General features: G+C 45.6%; 1 protein-coding gene across 1 annotated transcript in view; it reads left to right on the top strand.

Moving 5' to 3' along the window:
- The window catches only part of LOC306924170 (threonine--tRNA ligase 2, cytoplasmic-like), a 54,896-nt gene that overhangs the window by 9,891 nt on the left and 25,139 nt on the right, over window positions 1-19,866 (top strand). Inside the window, exons 8-13 of the mRNA XM_079502564.1 lie at window positions 1,045-1,191; window positions 2,858-2,956; window positions 5,842-6,011; window positions 6,781-6,943; window positions 12,489-12,626; window positions 15,587-15,664. Coding sequence (XP_079358690.1) covers window positions 1,045-1,191; window positions 2,858-2,956; window positions 5,842-6,011; window positions 6,781-6,943; window positions 12,489-12,626; window positions 15,587-15,664 — 795 coding nt within the window. The remainder of the gene's footprint in view (window positions 1-1,044; window positions 1,192-2,857; window positions 2,957-5,841; window positions 6,012-6,780; window positions 6,944-12,488; window positions 12,627-15,586; window positions 15,665-19,866) is intronic.

Below are 19,866 nucleotides of genomic sequence, written 5' to 3'. Positions count from 1 at the left end.
GGTCTGTAACTCTGAGAGTGTAGAAATGGAACCATTTGTACACTCTCAGTTAAATTTACATTGATTTTACAATATAAATTGGGGTCCCAGAGATAGAAATGCCATTAAATGGGGGTCTGTAGACTAATGCATGTCAAACTGGGGGTCCTTGAAATTAAACTGGTTGAGAATCACTGCTAGAGCCGTAAAAAAGATTCTCTTATGGGGGTCCCTGGCATATCTTTTCAAATGGGGGAGCCCTGAGATCGGCTAATCAGTCTCCTGATTGTGCCTGACACACATTTCAGGACCAGAGGAGATCGCACGTTCGCCGTGGCCGGTCCCAACCTCTGGAACGCCCTGCCTCTCCATGTTCGCTCTGCTCCATGTTCGCTCTGCTCCATGTTCGCTCTGTCGTTGGCGGCTTTCAAATTCCTATTAAAGACTAATTTTTTACTCTATCGCTTTTAATTTAATTTAATTTAAGTCTACCCATGTACGATGTTCCCATGTACTGCTTATTGTATTTTACATTTTGCTCTCTGACAATAATGCTTTTCCTTCCTTTTTTTTCTATATTCTATCCCCTTTTTCTGTTTGCCTCGGTGTATGTTATTATGCTCTGTAATGTGAAGCACTTTGGTTCGACCTCGGTCGTTGTAAATGTGCTATACAAATAAAGTTTGATTTGATAATTAGTGTCAATTTGGGGGTCCTTGACATGAATAAGTTTGGGAACCACTGTCCTAAGCGTTCTAAACAAACATTTAAAATCCCATAGACTAGTTTGCCAATATGGCAAAATTCCATATGATGTGATCTTCAAAAGCCATGCATTGGAGGTGCTAGCTAGCAGCGCCCCTCAACTAAATAAAGAAATGACCCCCCGTCCCACGAAGCACACTCACAGAAGCGCACACACTACAGGCTTTGACACACCGACTCAGTGGCGTTTGACCTTCCAGGCACCAGGGCCCTACTCAGCCAATCACAGTCCTCGTCACAGTCTTCATGACATGGTGCCTGATTGGTCGATAGATAACTGTCTCGTCGTCTCCCATCCAGGTGTCTCCCGTGGCCTTGGCCAATCAGCCGCAGACGTCGGGCGTGATGCGCATGCTGGGCGTGGCGTTTCCGGGCGAGCGGGAGAGGAAGGAGTGGGAGGAGCAGAAGGAGGAGGCGAGGAGGAGGGACCACAGACGCATCGGCACGGTGATGACGTCATCATGACCTCATAGTAGTTTTGTTTGACGCTGTTGACTAGAAACCTTTTATCTCCATATTTCATGTCCTTTTTTGAGAGGCGCTAAGCCCCCCCCCCCCCCCCCCCCCCCCCCACGCCAGGCTTTTGACATTACGTCATATGACAACCAAACTCTATGGACCCATTTAGACCTAAGAACTGATTCTACAAATGTCTTATAAATCATGACAGTTTTCTGAAAAACCCTATGTTTCTATATGTCAGTGGGTGCTCAACTTTTTTCATGACAAGGACCCCCAGAATTATCTGAATTTGGCTGCAGACTCCCATCTCAAAATGATGTTCCAGGGACCCCCCCAGAAGCAAATACTTTAGTAAAAAAAAAACATTCACTGTGAAAGAATATATATTCAAAGATTTACACACATTTTCACGATTTCACAAAAAATAGCAGATCTACAAGCTCATAGCACGGCACTCGGTGCCGCGCTACGAGCTTGTAGGTCTGCTATTTTTCAACGGGTAAAGTTTAAAATAGTGGTTAAAGTGGTTGCGGCCTCAGGTCTAAATGGGTTCACGCTTGTTAAGGCAAATGATGATGTAATTGGTGCCAGCCGAGTCTAAGTACTCTAATGTTTAACTACTCTAAGTACTCTAAGTACAGTCTAAGTACTCTAATGTTTGTTTAGGGGTAGATAAGCTTAACCCGTTTTGTGCGGGAACCCCCTTTTGGTGTTAGCATTATGTTATACTTTAGCTATTGAAAAATCGCAGATCTACAAGCTCATAGCGCGGCACCGAGTGCCGTGCTATGAACTTGTAGGTCTGCTATTTTTGAAAAATCGTGGAAATGTAGTGCAAATCTTTGAATATATATTCGTTTTTAACTCAAATCTTTGCTTCTGGGGGTCGGTCCCTGGAACAACATATTTTCAGATGGGGGTCGGCGGCATATTACATATAATTCTTTGGGGTCCGACTCCTTGACATGAAAATGTTTGAGAACCACTGACATAGAAACATGAGGTTTTTCAAGAAAACTGTCAGGATTTAGAAGTAGAATCGACCTCAGGTCTAAATGGGTTAACTTTCAATAACATCTCTCTGTTTTTACCAACCCACCGCAGTGGTTCGGTTATCGCATAAAAAAGTGGAGTATGTGTCCCACTTTAGCCTGCAGGCCCCTCGCATTAAATACAGACTTTTGTTTATACAACCTGAGATTGTACATCTGTTATTTTCTGTGTGTGGGTTTCATACTGTACGTGCCGTCTCTCTAACCAACAACATCTCACTAATATAAATACATCTTGTAATAAATTGAATTGAATTTTTCTCAAATCAAAGCTTTCAATGAGAACATCCAAACATGCCCCCAAAAATTGGCGGCGCCCCCATAGAGTAATAAAAAGATATTAGAGACCGAACCGGAGCGCTAGCCCCGCCCCCACGCTATTCATTTCAATAGAAGTTGGCGTTTTGAAGCACCCGGAAGACTGCCGGAAGTACAATTATAACTCAATGGCTCGAGCGAGCGGAAGTTTAGCCTAGCCTAGCCCCGGACCTCAAATGTGAGGTCCGGGGCTGACGCACACGTCATGAACGTCCCTCCACCTCTGTGAAAGTGCTGTGTGTGTGGTATTGTATTGCTTACTGTTTTTGTTCTGTTTTTAGGACCAGGATCTGTTCTTTTTTAACGACGTCAGTCCTGGAAGCTGCTTCTTTCTGCCCAAAGGGGCTCATATTTACAACGCACTGACGGACCTGATGAAGGTACACACCCACACACACACACACACACACACACACACTGACTGTATCAAGGAACACACATGGTCGATCAGTCAGTAATTTCACTCCCTCCCTCTGTCTGTCTGTCTGTCTGTCTGTGTGTCTCTCTCTCTCTCTCTTTATCTCTCTAATTCAATTCAACAAGCTTTATTGCCATATTGGCATGACATTTGACAAGTAAGAGAGAGCCCTCTCAGACACAACACACTCAGACACAGCCCTCTGTGTCAGACAGCTGCTGTGACTCACAGAAGGCTTAAAGGGGCATTCCACTCATTTTCAACATTTTACTATGTCATTAATATACCTTAGAGCTGTTGTGTGGAAATAATAAAAAAGTCCCCCCATTCTGTGTTTCCTAGAACTAGAGGTCTGAAAAAAATCATTAACATGGTGAAACACATCTTGATGATGTCATCAAGATGTGTTTCACCATGTTAATGATTCTTTTCATAATTACAGTTCTAGGAAACACAGAATGGGGGGACTTTTTTATTATTTCCACACAACAGCTCTAAGGTATATTAATGACATAGTAAAATGTTGAAAATGGGTGGTTTTCCCCTTTAAGGCTAATGAAGATCTAATAAATTAATCAAATCTCTCTCTCTCTCTCACCATAGCATCCGATTTTGGGCATTTCATTTTAGGCAGACATTTTCAAAGACGGCAACAATAGCCGATCTACAAGTTCACAACGCATAGTAGTATTTGAGGGGCCCCTCCAATGCCCGGCTTTGTGCGTGCCACCCGTGATGCCGTGTGTGTGTGTGGCCAAATGACAAAAGTGGTCATCATGATAAAAATGTGCCCCTCACTTCACACGAGTGATTGTTTTTAATATCGGTACACTTTTAACCACATGAGCCATTATAGCAGCCAAATATCGGACATGTCCTTGTAAATCCGTCCGTGTGTTCCATAGTTGGAGCCCATTGAAAATAAAATGGCGGTTGCAGCATAAGTGGACTGAGGAAAGAAATCTCTTAACACGGAAGCGGATAGGAGGTGCTTTTTGCTACCGCATGGGTTTCTTGTGCCTCGCTGCACTGGGAGTTGAATGTTCCATCATAGGTTAGCCAAGAGCGCCATCTAGTGGAAAAAACTAAACAAAAGTCGTGAAAGTCTTCCTTGGCAGTGAACGCCATTGGGGGGGGGGGGGGGGGGTCGTAAAAGTGAGTGAGCAAACGGACACTCGCTGGCGCTGGATGAATTATAATGATTTAATCTGTACTGCCTCCCCCTGGCCGGGGGGCGCCTGATGGAGGGGAAAGGAACTGGTCGGAATAACGTGTTCATTCCACACGCTATGTCCTCCCGTTGGGAAACTCCCCAACCTGTCAGGTGAAAAGTCAAAGTCATACGATTTGTCACACGCGTTACCGCAGTGAAATTTGTTCTCCGCATTTGACCCATCTCTTGGAGCAGTGAGCCGCAGCCAAGGAGCGGTGAGCTGCAGCCGTGCCGCGCTCGGGAATCATTTGATTAGTAGATTTGACCCCCAATCCAACCCTTTTGATGCTGAGTGCCGAGCAGGGAGGCATTGGGTCCCATTTTTACAGTCTTTGGTATGACCCAGCCGGGGATCGAACCCCGACCTCCCAGTTTCAGGGCGGACACTCTAACCACAAGGCCACTGTCTGGTGAAGCGGCTTGGACTCTTCATGCATTGAAGGAAGCATGAGGTCAGTCCGCTGCCCCCCCAGGTTGGTAGAGGAAGTGTAGCGCCCAGGATTACATTAGATAATTGACACTGGGTGGAAAACAAATGGGTTGCAAAAAAAACCCTCTACAAGCTCGTAGCCGCGCTACGAGCTTGTAGATCTGCTATTTTTCAACAGCTAAAGTATAACATAATGCTCAGATTTCATCTACACAGAACATATTAAGTATATAAAGTATAACATAATGCTCAGATTACATCTACACAGAACATATTAAGTATATAAAGTATAACATAATGCTCAGATTTCATCTACACAGAACATATTAAGTATATAAAGTATAACATAATGCTCAGATTACATCTACACAGAACATATTAAGTATATAAAGTCTAACATAATGCTCAGATTTCATCTACACAGAACATATTAAGCTCATGTTGCTTTCATTTCATTTCCTACAAAGTGTTTGTTTTCCTTCCCTCCCCTATCGTCTGTCCATCTCTTATCCTCACATCTCTGACTGCAGTACACTAGGAAGGATAAAACATGGAGGCAGCTGGTGTATGTTTAGTCAAACACTTAAGCCCACGTGCGTGCGTGCGTGTGTGTGTGTGTGTGCGCGTGTGTGTGCGTGTGTGTGTGTGTATGGTAAAGAGAAAAGCACACCCGTGTGAACTGAGCGGTCCAACAATACTTTTATTGTGATAGTTACTGTACTGTACGGTGCAGTTTTATTGCTGTAGTTGTAGTCCTCTGTGCTCTTATTTGTGTTTTTATATTTACTTTAAATTGTATTATCAGTCTCTCTTTTCCTAGCCTATGCTTTCTATGGCATAGGCAGCTCCCGGCAGGATCCGCTGTGAGAATCTAGACGCAGCTGCGCGACATGAGACTAATTAATTAGAGCGACAGAGAGAGGAATGTGTGTGTGTACGTGTGTGCGTGTGTACGTCAATTTAACAAAGGTGCAGACGATCATAAATCATCAGAGAGTGATCGACGTTTGCGCTACTCTATGCCGAATGGAAGTGGACTACTCGGTCCCAGACTTTCTTTTTCTCTCCCTGGAAATAAAAACGTCTGGATTTCCGAGGCTACTCTTTTCCTGACGATGGTTTAATGCAGTATGACTTCATATCATTCAATAGTCTAATGTGTCAAATGCATGTAATCAATCAGTCACTCTCTCTTCTCTTCTAGAGCGAGTATAAGAGGCGGGGCTTCCAGGAGGTCGTGACCCCGACCCTGTACAGCAAGGCATTGTGGGAGCGTTCAGGTCACTGGGAGCATTACTGTGACAATATGTTCACTGTGGCAAGCCAGGACTCCCACACATACGCCCTGAAGCCTATGAACTGTCCTGCTCACTGGTACGCACACACACACACATACACACACACATACGCCCTGAAGCCTATGAACTGTCCTGCTCACTGGTACGCACACACACACACACATACGCCCTGAAGCCTATGAACTGTCCTGCTCACTGGTACGCACACACACACATACGCCCTGAAGCCTATGAACTGTCCTGCTCACTGGTACGCACACACACACACGCTCTGAAGCCTATGAACTGCCCTGCTCACTGGTACGCACACACACACACACATACGCCCTGAAGCCTATGAACTGTCCTGCTCACTGGTACGCACACACACACACACATACGCCCTGAAGCCTATGAATTGTCCTGCTCACTGGTACGCACACACACACACACATACGCCCTGAAGCCTATGAACTGTCCTGCTCACTGGTACGCACACACACACATACGCCCTGAAGCCTATGAACTGTCCTGCTCACTGGTACGCACACACACACATACGCCCTGAAGCCTATGAACTGTCCTGCTCACTGGTACGCACACACACACGCGCTCTGAAACCTATGAACTGTCCTGCACACTGGTACACATATGCACACTACACACAAACACACAACACACAAACACACATATTCTCATACTGACACATGTGCAACACCCAACAATCGGTGTCGCTTGGGTAACATCTTGGAACAACTCGGGACGCGCGCACACACACACACACAGGCATGCAGAAACATTACCTATCTTCAAATAAGTTGTTGCTAGTAATTATTGATTGTGTGTGTGTGTGTGTGTGCGCGCAGTGTCATGTTTGAGCAGAGCGTGAGGTCCTGGAGGGAGCTTCCTCTCCGCTGGGCGGACTTCGGCGTTCTCCACAGGAACGAGCTGTCTGGAGCTCTGACCGGCCTCACCCGGGTCCGCAGGTTCTGTCAGGACGACGCACACATCTTCTGCACGCCAGAGCAGGTACCGCCAGAGCAGGCACCCTAGTGACCCACCTTGTGTAATGTAGTGAATGAAGGCTTCCCCATTTGATAAAGTGTTTTATCTGCGGGACCCCAACCTATCAAACGGCAACACTGATCAAAATAAGACGATTCTGTACGTACGTTCTCTAGTAGGCCTACAGTGGTTGTGGAACCTTTGTGCTCAAGGCGCACCAATGGGCGCTTGTAGATCTGCTCTTTTTGGCGGACGACACCGCCGTACTACAGAAATATAAATTATGGTATAGAACTGCGACTCATAGAATGTGCACTTGCTTTTATCAGAGCCTTGTCTTTTATCACGACAGATCTGTTGTCGCACGGGTGCTACAAACTGCATTTCACAACTCAACTCGCACTGTGCTATTTTCAGTAGCAAATGCGAGTACCTGCTCGCACTGTGATGCCCTGCCAGCGGTCCCCGGGCCACAGGTTGGGCATCGCTGCCGTAGTAGAGGCTTGACAACACTGTCCCTGCCAGCGGTCCCCGGGCCACAGGTTGGGCATCGCTGCCGTAGTAGAGGCTTGACAACACTGTCCCTGCCAGCGGTCCCCGGCCCACAGGTTGGGCCTCGCTGCCGTAGTAGAGGCTTGACAACACTGTCCCTGCCAGTGGTCCCTGGCCCACAGGTTGGGCCTCGCTGCCGTAGTAGAGGCTTGACAACACTGTCCCTGCCAGCGGTCCCCGGGCCACAGGTTGGGCATCGCTGTAGTAGAGGCTTGACAACACTGTCCCTGCCAGTGGTCCCCGGGCCACAGGTTGGGCATCGCTGCCGTAGTAGAGGCTTGACAACACTGTCCCTGCCAGCGGTCCCCGGGCCACAGGTTGGGCCTCGCTGCCGTAGTAGAGGCTTGACAACACTGTCCCTGCCAGCGGTCCCCGGGCCACAGGTTGGGCATCGCTGCCGTAGTAGAGGCTTGACAACACTGTCCCTGCCAGCGGTCCCCGGGCCACAGGTTGGGCATCGCTGCCGTAGTAGAGGCTTGACAACACTGTCCCTGCCAGCGGTCCCCGGGCCACAGGTTGGGCCTCGCTGCCGTAGTAGAGGCTTGACAACACTGTCCCTGCCAGCGGTCCCCGGGCCACAGGTTGGGCCTCGCTGCCGTAGTAGAGGCTTGACAACACCGTTTCTGTTCTTTAGAAAGAGGAGAATTACTGTGGCCACAACAAAAGCCTCTCAGCTCACCTGGATATAAATAACGTTGGTTGGTAATAAAAAATAATTTAGGAAGGAAGGAAGCTACCGTTTATAACATTAACCTTTGTTACACACACTGAGGCACACACACACACACACACACACACACACACACAATTACACACACACACAATGTTGTTGCTGCTACAACTTCTCCTCATACTCATTTAGAGCAGTGGTTCTCAACCAGTGGTCCCTGAGGGGGTTCCAGGTGGTCCCCAGTGGTCCTTGAGGGGGTTCCAGGTGGTCCCTGAGGGCGTTCCAGGTGGTCCCTGAGGGGGTTCCAGGTGGTCCCCTGCTAAATGACAGATAGGTCTAGACTTATTAACTCTTGAGTGTAAAAGGAACACAAACACTTTCATGTCAACTTGACATGAGGACCCTCACAATGATGTGCATTTGGCCACGGACCCCGCCATCTCAAAATAGTTTGTTCCAGCGACCACCAGAAGCAATGTGTTGTAGAACAACTTATTACGCATAATAACCGTTATTATTGTGATTATTTCTTTATTATTTCTTAAGGGCCTTTCAAACGGGAAGCGATTTAACGAGCCTATAGTTAATTTTCAATGAGACTTGCAGGGTTTTTTTTCTGTATGCGCGGAGAAGTGAATGTGTTGCGTGCGTGTTCGTTACGTGTACCCACATGCACTCACCAGGCCTGGAATCACGATTGCGTTGTCGCGCCCCTCTTGAGCAGACCTGTAGCACAGGGGTTGTCAACGTTTTTGGCCAGGGACTTAGTGAAGGGCTAATTACAGGTTAAAAAAATATTTAATTTTGTTTTAAATTCATGATTATTTCTTTGCTTTTTTGGGAATGTTTTTCTGAAAATGTTTTGAAATTGTAATAATTAAAAACAAAATGTAGGAAACAAAAAAATAAAGGGACCTAGATTACTTTAATTTTTAATTTCTTTCCTGAAAACCTTGAAAATATGGCCAATTCTGCTATGATGTAATGTGGGAGCACACGCTAATGATATAGTCAATTAACCCATTTTGGGCGGAAACCCTTTTTGGTGTTTTAAGCATTATGTTATGCTTTAGCTATTGATGCAAATGTGGTGGTGCAAATGTCGAATATATATTCTTTCAGAGCGAACGTTTTCAACTAAAATCTTTGCTTTTGAACATATTTTCAGATGGTGGTCGGTGGCCAATTATATATCATGTTTGGGGTCCTTTTACATGAAATATTAAGCACCATCACTGATTTCAGAAAATGATCATTTAGAAGACTTTTGTTAAATTTTGACGTCAGGCCAAAATGGGTTAAAGTGCAACTCATAACATTGTGTGTAGTTGTGTATTGTGTAATGTGTGGTTGTCACACCTGGCCTTGTGTCAGCCAGGGCAGAACCAACGGTGTGGGAAGTCCAGCCAGGGCAGAACCAACGGTGTGGGAACTGGGAAGTCCCCCCGGCGGCACTATAATAGTTGTCCTGTGTCGTCCTGTTAGCCTGAGTCACATGAGCCTTGATGTGTTTAACCTCTGTGGGTGCCTGACTGCCTGTTAGGCTGTGGTGGAACAAACTTACTCCGTTTTTTCACTTAACACATTGTATGCCCAGACGTCTTTATAATCCCTGTGGTGCCCAAGACGTCTGGGGACGTCTTTGGGATATTCTTTTTTATTTTGTTTTATTTATTTTAAAAGAAAAATCGTCCAAAAAAGCTTTAAATACTTTGTATTAGCATGTGCATTCCATATGTGACTAAATTTGACCGACTGCCATTGGGATTTTTTTGAATTTTCGTTTTTTACATGTTTTATGAAAGCAGGGAATCATAGCTTCAAATTGACATTGGTTGTTCAGTTTTACCCACCAGTTTTGGAGATATGGCTTATAGAGTAATGTCTTGCAGAAAACGGCGAGTTGAGAAAACAGGCTTGAAAGGTTCACTTCTGTGGTCTCTAACATTACACCTAGCTACATGTTTAAGCATTTATTTCATATTTACATGTCGATTTCAGCTCTGACACTTATTTCAGACATGCTCTAGTATGTGAAGAGTGCCTGTGCTATTAACTCATTTAAAAATCTCTGCCAGCCCTATGCGCCATAGGGCTGGAGCATACATGGACATATGACATCATCAACCTGCGACAGGAGCAGTTCCTATTGAGTGAAAGATTCTCTATTTATGAAATAAATAAAAAATATTTAAGGTGTTTATATATTTTTGAGTGGTGTAAACCACTCATACAACTGGCTATGTTAGTTTAAGTGTCTGTCTGTCTGTGCTCAAAAAATGAGCATGGTTGCTATGGTCACCCAGTTCACACGGGTGTGATTTCATTACGTCAGACATTACGTCAGACCACAGCTGATCAGTCTATATAAGACCTTACACCACTCAGTTCACACGGGTGTGATTTTTTAATTTAGTTGTAGAAGGCAGACATATTTGTCTTATTAGCCAGGGCTCCTTTTTAAGTTTAAAAGTATCAATACTGCAATATAGAAATACTAGTACAAAGGTATTGGCTTCGAAATGTTACCACAAGTACCACAAGTAAAAGTATGAATTGGGCAGAATGTCCCATTTATAGTTTTCAAATGTATAATTTTCACCCTGTCTGTCCATCCACAGTGTTATTATTCTAGTGTCCATTAGGGGGCACTCAATCAGAGACAGTGAAATACTGTATTTGTCTTGAAGGAAGGAAAGGAATGAATGCATGCAAACGGGTTCAAAGGTCGTTTGTTTAAGGAGCAAACATCATATCATCGAGACGTGAATATCAATGCAGTACATTCTCAACATGTGTGCATAAAGGAATACAATACAACGCACCTCAGGACCACCTACCATCGATTATACAAAGGTCTTCTAAATCCTGACAGTTTTCTGAAAAACCCATGTTTCTGTCAGTGGTTCTCAAAGTATTTCATGTCAAGGACCTCCAAAAATGTAATTGGCCTGAAAATATGTTGTTCCAGGGACCTCCCCAGAAACAAAGATTTGAGTTAAAAATGTTTGCTCTGAAAGAATATATATTCAAAGATTTGCGCCACATTTTCACGATTTTCAAAAATAGCAGATCTATAAGCTCATCAGTTATTTCGCTAGGAGGAAAAGGAGAGGTTCAAGCATCCCCCCCATAAAAAAAAAAGCTCTAATTTTGAATACGCATGTGAAAACTTGTCAAAAATAGGTGGGCAGACCAGACTCAATTTTGGGATCCCTCTAATGAGTTTTAAAAGGATTGCCATGGACAGCACACTTAGCAGTAATTGCTCCTGCTTTGATGTTGTAAGCCTATTTATTTATACGTTTTATAATTTATATTGGTCATTCTGTAGTCTCGCGTAGCCAGACAACTATTCCACAATCTCCAAATGCTATATATAGAGTCTGGAACTACACCTCCCCAAATCCCAGTATAAGGAAGCTGCCATTTCCGTTCACGGAAATATATTTTAAAATATCTTTTACATTTTATTTTTGTATTTCCTTTTCTGCTAAACAACAAGCTATATATCTCTGCTGTCGGGAGGAAACCTCATAACTCCAAAAGACTTTCAGGAAATATACATTTTTCAGTAAATAAAGAAAACCTTATATTTTTAAATCAAAGCAATACAAATACAGCCTCATCAAAGTTGGTGTAACTTTATATATTGTCAATTACTTCCATGAGAGGGGGAGAGGTGGTGGAGTTAGTTGCTTTAGCAGACATTTTGAGGGTCCAATGGAGTTAAGAGGTTTTGTCCAAAGCACTTTTTACTAATTTCCATTGGTTCAATATTTTCAAAACAACACACAACCGTAAAGGGTGTTTCAATAGCACTGATTTATGGCAAAAATCTATCTAAAAAATGATGTTATGGGGTTTCCTCTCGACAGCAACGTTATGCTTAGATGATTTGTATTTATATTAGAATACATTTGCGCGACTGTAAAGACAAAACGGAAGTGGTGAGGAGGCTCCACTTCCTGCTTTATAGTTTACTCATGACAGCTCTTCCGTTGCTCCAGACTGTATGATGGAAGCATTTGGAAAGAAAATTGCGAGAGGCAACACTAGTCTGGTAACGCGAGACTAGTCATTCTGAGCTTCCTAGGCTGTTTTTTGGATGATGGTCATTGTTATTGTCTGTGTAATATGTATGCCTCTTGACCAGTTTACACTCTTTTACGATTACGAGTCTCAATGTGGTTTTATGCTGGTTAAATAAAAAAAAAGAAATAGAAAATGTATCACCAATTGTGTGTGTCTGTGTGTGTGTGTGTGTGTGTGTCTGTGTGTGTGTGTGTGTCTGTGCTCGTACGTACGTACGTACGTACGTACGTGCGCCGTGCGTTGCACACGCAGCTAGCAGAGGAGATGTCTGGCTGTCTGGACTTTGTGCGCAGTGTGTACCAGACGTTTGGGTTCTCCTTCCACTGTCTGCTGTCCACCCGCCCGTCACCCTGCCTGGGAGACGAGGAGCTCTGGAACACCGCCGAACAGGTAACTACGCACATCCTACACCAGTGGTTCCCACAGAGGAGGAGCTCTGGAACACCGCCGAACAGGTAACTATGCACCACCTACACCAGTGGTTCCCACAGAGGAGGAGCTCTGGAACACTGCCGAACAGGTAACTACGCACGGCCTACACCAGTGGTTCCCACAGAGGAGGAGCTCTGGAACACCGCCGAACAGGTAACTACGCACGGCCTACACCAGTGGTTCCCACAGAGGAGGAGCTCTGGAACACCGCCGAACAGGTAACTACGCACATCCTACACCAGTGGTTCCCACAGAGGAGGAGCTCTGGAACACCGCCGAACAGGTAACTACACACGGCCTACACCAGTGGTTCCCACAGAGGAGGAGCTCTGGAACACCGCCGAACAGGTAACTACGCACATCCTACACCAGTGGTTCCCACAGAGGAGGAGCTCTGGAACACCGCCGAACAGGTAACTACGCACCACCTACACCAGTGGTTCCCACAGAGGAGGAGCTCTGGAACACTGCCGAACAGGTAACTACGCACCACCTACACCCAGTGGTTCCCACAGAGGAGGAGCTCTGGAACACCGCCGAACAGGTAACTACGCACAGCCTACACCAGTGGTTCCCACAGAGGAGGAGCTCTGGAACACTGCCGAACAGGTAACTACGCACAGCCTACACTAGTGGTTCCCACAGAGGAGGAGCTCTGGAACACCGCCGAACAGGTAACTACGCACCACCTACACCAGTGGTTCCCACAGAGGAGGAGCTCTGGAACACCGCCGAACAGGTAACTACGCACCACCTACACCAGTGGTTCCCACAGAGGAGGAGCTCTGGAACACCGCCGAACAGGTAACTACGCACCACCTACACCAGTGGTTCCCACAGAGGAGGAGCTCTGGAACACCGCCGAACAGGTAACTACGCACGGCCTGCACCAGTGGTTCCCACAGAGGAGGAGCTCTGGAACACCGCCGAACAGGTAACTACGCACCACCTACACCAGTGGTTCCCACAGAGGAGGAGCTCTGGAACACCGCCGAACAGGTAACTACGCACCACCTACACCAGTGGTTCCCACAGAGGAGGAGCTCTGGAACACCGCCGAACAGGTAACTACGCACCACCTACACCAGTGGTTCCCACAGAGGAGGAGCTCTGGAACACCGCCGAACAGGTAACTACGCACGGCCTGCACCAGTGGTTCCCATAGAGGAGGAGCTCTGGAACACCGCCGAACAGGTAACTACGCACGGCCTGCACCAGTGGTTCCCCAACCTTTTCATGCCAAGAACCCCCAAAATTGACACTAATTAGCCCATTTTGGCCTGATGTCGAAATAAAGAAATGTCTAAATCCTGACAGTTTTCTCTATCAGTGGTGCTCAATATTTCATGTCAAGGAACCCAAAAAATGTATGTAAGAGGCCGCTGAACCCCATCTAAAAAAATGTTGTTCCAGGGACTGCCTAGAAGCTGCCTAGAAGCAAAGATTGCCTAGAAGACTGCCTAGAAGCAAAGATTTGAGTTAAAAAACTCAAGTTTGTTCTGAAAAAAAAAATATTCCAAATTTGTGCCACATTTTCACGATTTAAAGAAATAGCAGACCTACAAGCTGGTAGATCTGCTATTTTTCAATAGCTAAATGATAACATAATGTTTAAAACACCAAAGGGGGTTCCCGTCCCCAAAATGGGTTAGCCCGTGGATCTAACATGGAAGTGGATGGGAGGTGAGTTTTATCATAGATATAAAAAATAAATTATGCCTCATTGTCCGCTACAGTTCATTGGAGCCAGAGTAATCTAGTAAGAGAGTGGCGACACTAGCGTTGACTCCCATTGTAACAATGGAATGCGGAAGCGCTCATTCTATCTCAATGGGATAGTTCCAGCCATAGGAGCAATGTTTGGAACTATAGCCCATAGGCACCACCCGCTTTGCGGTGAGATCAAAGCGTGTCGCTACTCTACACTCTGATTGAGCGATGTGTCTCCATCGTAGGCGGAAGTCGAGCGGATGTGCCAGAAGGCACGCTGCATGCGTCGCTGCCACTCAAGTGACGACTGGCCAATCACAGCGTATCTTTTCCTGGGACTTATCAATTATTCAATCCAAGGGAGCTTTATTGGCATGAGAAAAAACAATGATTGAACAGTGAATCATAGGTTAGCCAAGAGCGAACCATCTAAAAGCAAAAAGTGGTAAATGTGGTCCTTGGCAGTGAGGGCCTTTTTAAGGTCGTAAAGGTGTTAGGAAACGGAGCACCAGTGTGTGTGTGTGTGTGTGTGTGTGTGTGGGGGGGGGGTGCGTTGGGACGCGGCCTAACGAAACCTTCCAGCTGTGAGGTTTGTTTTTCCCTTCAATCCCTGTGTGTAAACTCACGCACGCACGCGCGCACACACACACACACTCGCGCACACACACACACACCTTTACACAGTGCATTAATTAATGCTCCTGGTCATGACATGAAGCACAATAGCAAAATGTGTTGCGCAAGATAGTCATGAACCGTTAAAGGAACACACACACACACATGCATGATTGAATACACATATAGGTATTTTAAAGTGCCCTCAGGCCAGCTGGGATTGATTGAATTGGGGTCAGTGTGAAGGTGGTGGTGTCAGAATGAATGATTCATTCTTCTCTCGCTCGCTCTCTCTCTCTCTTTCTCTGTCTGTCTTTCTCTCTGTCTTTATCTGTCTCTATGTCTCTCTCGCTGTATGTCTGTCTGTCTCTCTCTGTCTGTCTCTGTTTCTTTGTCTGTCTGTCTGACTGACTGACTGACTGTCTCTCTCTCTCTCTCTCTGTCTGTCTCTGTGTCTCTCTGTCTCTATGTCTCTCTCTCTCTTTCTCTCTCTGTCTGTCTGACTCTCTCTCTCTCTCTGTGTCTCTCTCTCTCTGTCTCTCTCTGTCTCTGTCTGTCTCTATGTCTCTCTCTCTCTCTCTCCCCCTGAGCAGCAGTTGGAAAGCAGTCTCCAGGCGTTTGGAGAACACTGGGAGGTGAATCCAGGAGACGGAGCCTTCTACGGGCCAAAGGTCAGTGGGGGGCGGGCGGAGCCTTCTACGGGCCAAATGTCAGTGGGGGGCGGAGCTTAGGCCTCAAAAGGCAAAAGCGGCACCCTAAGGTGGTGACGTTGACAGTTGATTGGTTTAGGGGAAAATGAACTCTTGGCCTCTCACAGACAGGCGCTGTGATCATCGGCACACGTTGGAGCAGCCGTGGCATCAAAGTTAGAGGAGCGACTTTGTTGAAAATATAAATCTTTAATCCATTCTGGACGGGAACACCTTTTTGGTGTTTTAAAGCATTATGTTATACTATTTAGCTTTTGAAAAATAGCAGATCTACAAGCTCGTAGCGCGGCACCGAGTGCCGCGCTACGAGCTTGTAGGTCTGCTATTTTTGAAGAATCGTGAAAATGTGGCGCAAATCTTTGAATATATATTCTTTCAGAGCGAACATTTTTAACTCAAATCTTTGCTTCCGGTGGGGTTCCTGGAACAATATATTTTTCAGATGGGGGTCGGCGACCAATTACATAATTATACTTTTTGGAGGTCCTTGACATTAAATATTTTGAGAACCACTGACAATAGAAACATGGTGTTTTTCAGAAAACTGTCAGGATTTAGAAGACATTTGTAGAATCGATGGTAGGTCCAAATGGGTTAAGGGGGAAGTGAACCCCACCCCCCCAAACACAGCTGGCCATTGGCCAACATTATGTAACAGTGGCCCAACCCTTTTTCATATCAAGGTCCATCATTTATTCAGCATTTGAGCCACGGACCACCATTTGACCAGATTTAGCCTCTCAGACCCCCAATGCCATGGAACCACCATTTGACCAGATTTAGCCTCTCAGACCCCCAATGCCACGGAACCACCATTTGACCAGATTTAGCCTCTCAGACCCCCAATGCCACGGACCGCCATTTGACCAGATTTAGCCTCTCAGACCCCCAAGACTTATTTTGTTGTCGTTGGATAATATTTTGCCCACAATTCCATGCTGTGTTGATGTGGTACCATAGGAGAGATAACGGGCAAATGTTGATCAAAATAACAATTCTTCTACAGTACATTCTCGAATTGTGTAGACTTATTAACGCTTCCAGTGTGCCGGAATGTTTCAAAATAAAGGCACTAGAGTGCCCAGCTTTAGAGGCAGACTTTACTCCATTGTGGTCAGCGGTCCAGGCACCTTGGCCGGCAGCCCGAGTCTGGCAGTGTGCCGCGGGTTCAACTCCCGATCCCGACGGCCTTTACTGCATGTCACTCCCCCATTTCCTGTCAGCCTACTGTCTGTCCCTCCATAAAATATATAAAATAAAGGCGAAAGCCACAAAAAACATTTTTAAAAAAAAACTCACATCTGAGTTCTCTCTAGAAGCGTTTTATTTTCCCAAACGAGATGCTTTTGGTTAAGTCAGAAATGAGGACAGAACAGAACATTGCCGTTCTGATCAAAACCATGGAGAGAGACGTAGATTTAAAGGGAATAGACAGTTTTGTTGGGCCGTAAACAAGGTGGTGAACGGCTGCGCGCATGATGCGCCAAACATGGCGCTGAGCGCTGAGTGCTGAGCGCTGCACAAGGCATTCAGAGATGAAAATAGGGTGCATTTTGCATCCCAAAACGCAGATTATAGTTGAGGGATGCAATACAATTTATTGCATCCCTCAACTATAATCTGCGTTTTGGGATGCAGAGGTTGTTGATTTATTGAATAAATCAACAACCTCTGCATCCATGGGATGCACTACTGTACTGTTTTTTTTTTATTCTAGTTTATTTTGATAGCTTTAGTTATAGTTATTTATTCTGTTTTATACATGAATATAACCACATTATAACCATATAAAATTAAATGGGAGTTAAATGCTGCAATTTGAAGAAATCGCTAAATATGACTCCTAACGTCGTTGAAGTGGGACTCATAACCCTGGGACTCATCTAAAAGACCATCCCTGCATCCTGGGACTCATTACATCACTGGCCGTTGCCTAGCAACGGCCCTGTCAAAAAATAGATGTTAGCCATCCGGTTGTATGTCCTGGGCCCTCTACGGGTGTAATCACTAAGACGTGTGGAGTCGTCATGAGCTCTTAAGCTGTTAAGTAATGCAGATACCAACTCTGCATCATTTAGCTGGGGACCACCTGGAACCCCCTCAAGGATCACTGGGTTGTACTGGGGACCACCTGGAACCCCCTCAAGGATCACTGGTGGTCCCTGGACCACTGGGTTGTACTGGGGACCACCTGGAACCCCCTCAAGGACCACTGGTGGTCCCCCGGACCACTGGGTTGTACTGGGGACCACCTGGAACCCCCTCAAGGACCACTGGTGGTCCCCCGGACCACTGGGTTGTACTGGGCACTTCTGTATGTGGTGTTTGTGAAGCAGGGCATTCCTAAAATAGAGAAATTGTTCGGAACAAACCTCCCCTGGGGGAAAAAAATGACGTTTCTGTTTGGCTTTCAGGGCTTTGAATTGACACAGGACAATACAAATATACAAAGACATATTTCATAATGAAGAAATAGCCAAACTTTGTGGAAATAGCCAAACTCCAAGCTCACATGTTGAGCTTGTGGGGTATTTCCACTATTTTAAGAAATACTGTATGTGAACATTTTTCAACATGGAAATGATTCATATGCACTCATCATGTCCATACATAGGGCTCGCACACAGCGTGATGCCCTCACTGGACATATCAACCATCAAGGTGCTCACTACTCACATCGTCCTGTCATCACAAGCAGCTCAGCTGAAACATGGACTTCTCGTGGCGGTAGTAATGATTCAACGTCAGGTTGTAAATTATGTGGTCGTCACACACTGCACAATCGGGAGGATCAAATGGCAAGTGATTCTTTACAAAAGTTTCCAGCTTGAGGCACCCAGGGCGGAGGGCGCTGCAACGAAAACGCCGGGCGTTGGGAGCACGATAGTCAGCTCTGCGAAGTGGAGCGCACCGGTGCGTGTTTACCACAGTAAATACATGGCACAGTGGTAACCCCAGTGGTTATAGTCTAGTTATAGTCGAAAGGTTTGTTTTGGTGGGTCGTAATATATGGCTTCTTTTACACTTGGTTGCATGCTGGAATTAGTTGATCTTGTAGATCTGCTATTTTCAGAGCGCAACACCCGAGCGCAACCAAATAAATAAAACCAAATAAACCGACTTGTCTTTTAGTGCTACTGGATCTCTTCTCCACTAGTCCCTCCCTAAGAGTTTAGTCTAGTTTTAGTGCTACTGGATCTCTTCTCCACTAGTCCCTCCCTAAGAGTTTAGTCTAGTTTTAGTGCTACTGGATCTCTTCTCCACTAGTCCCTCCCTAAGAGTTTAGTCTAGTTTTAGTGCTACTGGATCTCTTCTCCACTAGTCCCTCCCTAAGAGTTTAGTCTAGTTTTAGTGCTACTGGATCTCTTCTCCACTAGTCCCTCCCTAAGAGTTTAGTCTAGTTTTAGTGCTACTGGATCTCTTCTCCACTAGTCCCTCCCTAAGAGTTTAGTCTAGTTTTAGTGCTACTGGATCTCTTCTCCACTAGTCCCTCCCTAAGAGTTTAGTCTAGTTTTAGTGCTACTGGATCTCTTCTCCACTAGTCCCTCCCTAAGAGTTTAGTCTAGTTGTAGTGCTACTGGATCTCTTCTCCACTAGTCCCTCCCTAAGAGTTTAGTCTTTTAGTGCTACTGGATCTCTTCTCCACTAGTCCCTCCCTAAGAGTTTAGTCTTTTAGTGCTACTGGATCTCTTCTCCACTAGTCCCTCCCTAAGAGTTTAGTCTTTTAGTGCTACTGGATCTCTTCTCCACTAGTCCCTCCCTAAGAGTTTAGTCTTTTAGTGCTACTGGATCTCTTCTCCACTAGTCCCTCCCTAAGAGTTTAGTCTTTTAGTGCTACTGGATCTCTTCTCCACTAGTCCCTCCCTAAGAGTTTAGTCTAGTTTTTTATGTGTTGACAATATTGTCAACATATTTAGTTTTAGTTATCATAGCTTAGTTTTTTATTTTGTTTTCGTCAGTGAAAAAGGGTAGTCGACTAACACTTTTCGTCATGGTTTTAGTAGACAAAATTAAGTTGTCTCAGACAGAAGAGCTGGCGGAAGCGCTGAGCAGAATGTGAATGAGAGATGTACTGCCACACGGCAGACGGCTGGAGGGCAGAGAGGAGCGGAGCGGCGTCTGGAATTTCACAGCGATATGTTCGGAGACAGGAAATTCTATTA

Source organism: Electrona antarctica, assembly GCF_951216825.1.
Source record: "Electrona antarctica genome assembly, chromosome: 6".
In the NCBI taxonomy this organism is placed as follows: domain Eukaryota; kingdom Metazoa; phylum Chordata; class Actinopteri; order Myctophiformes; family Myctophidae; genus Electrona; species Electrona antarctica.
Note: the sequence above shows the minus strand (reverse complement) of the source record. Positions and strands in the feature narration are given on the sequence as shown.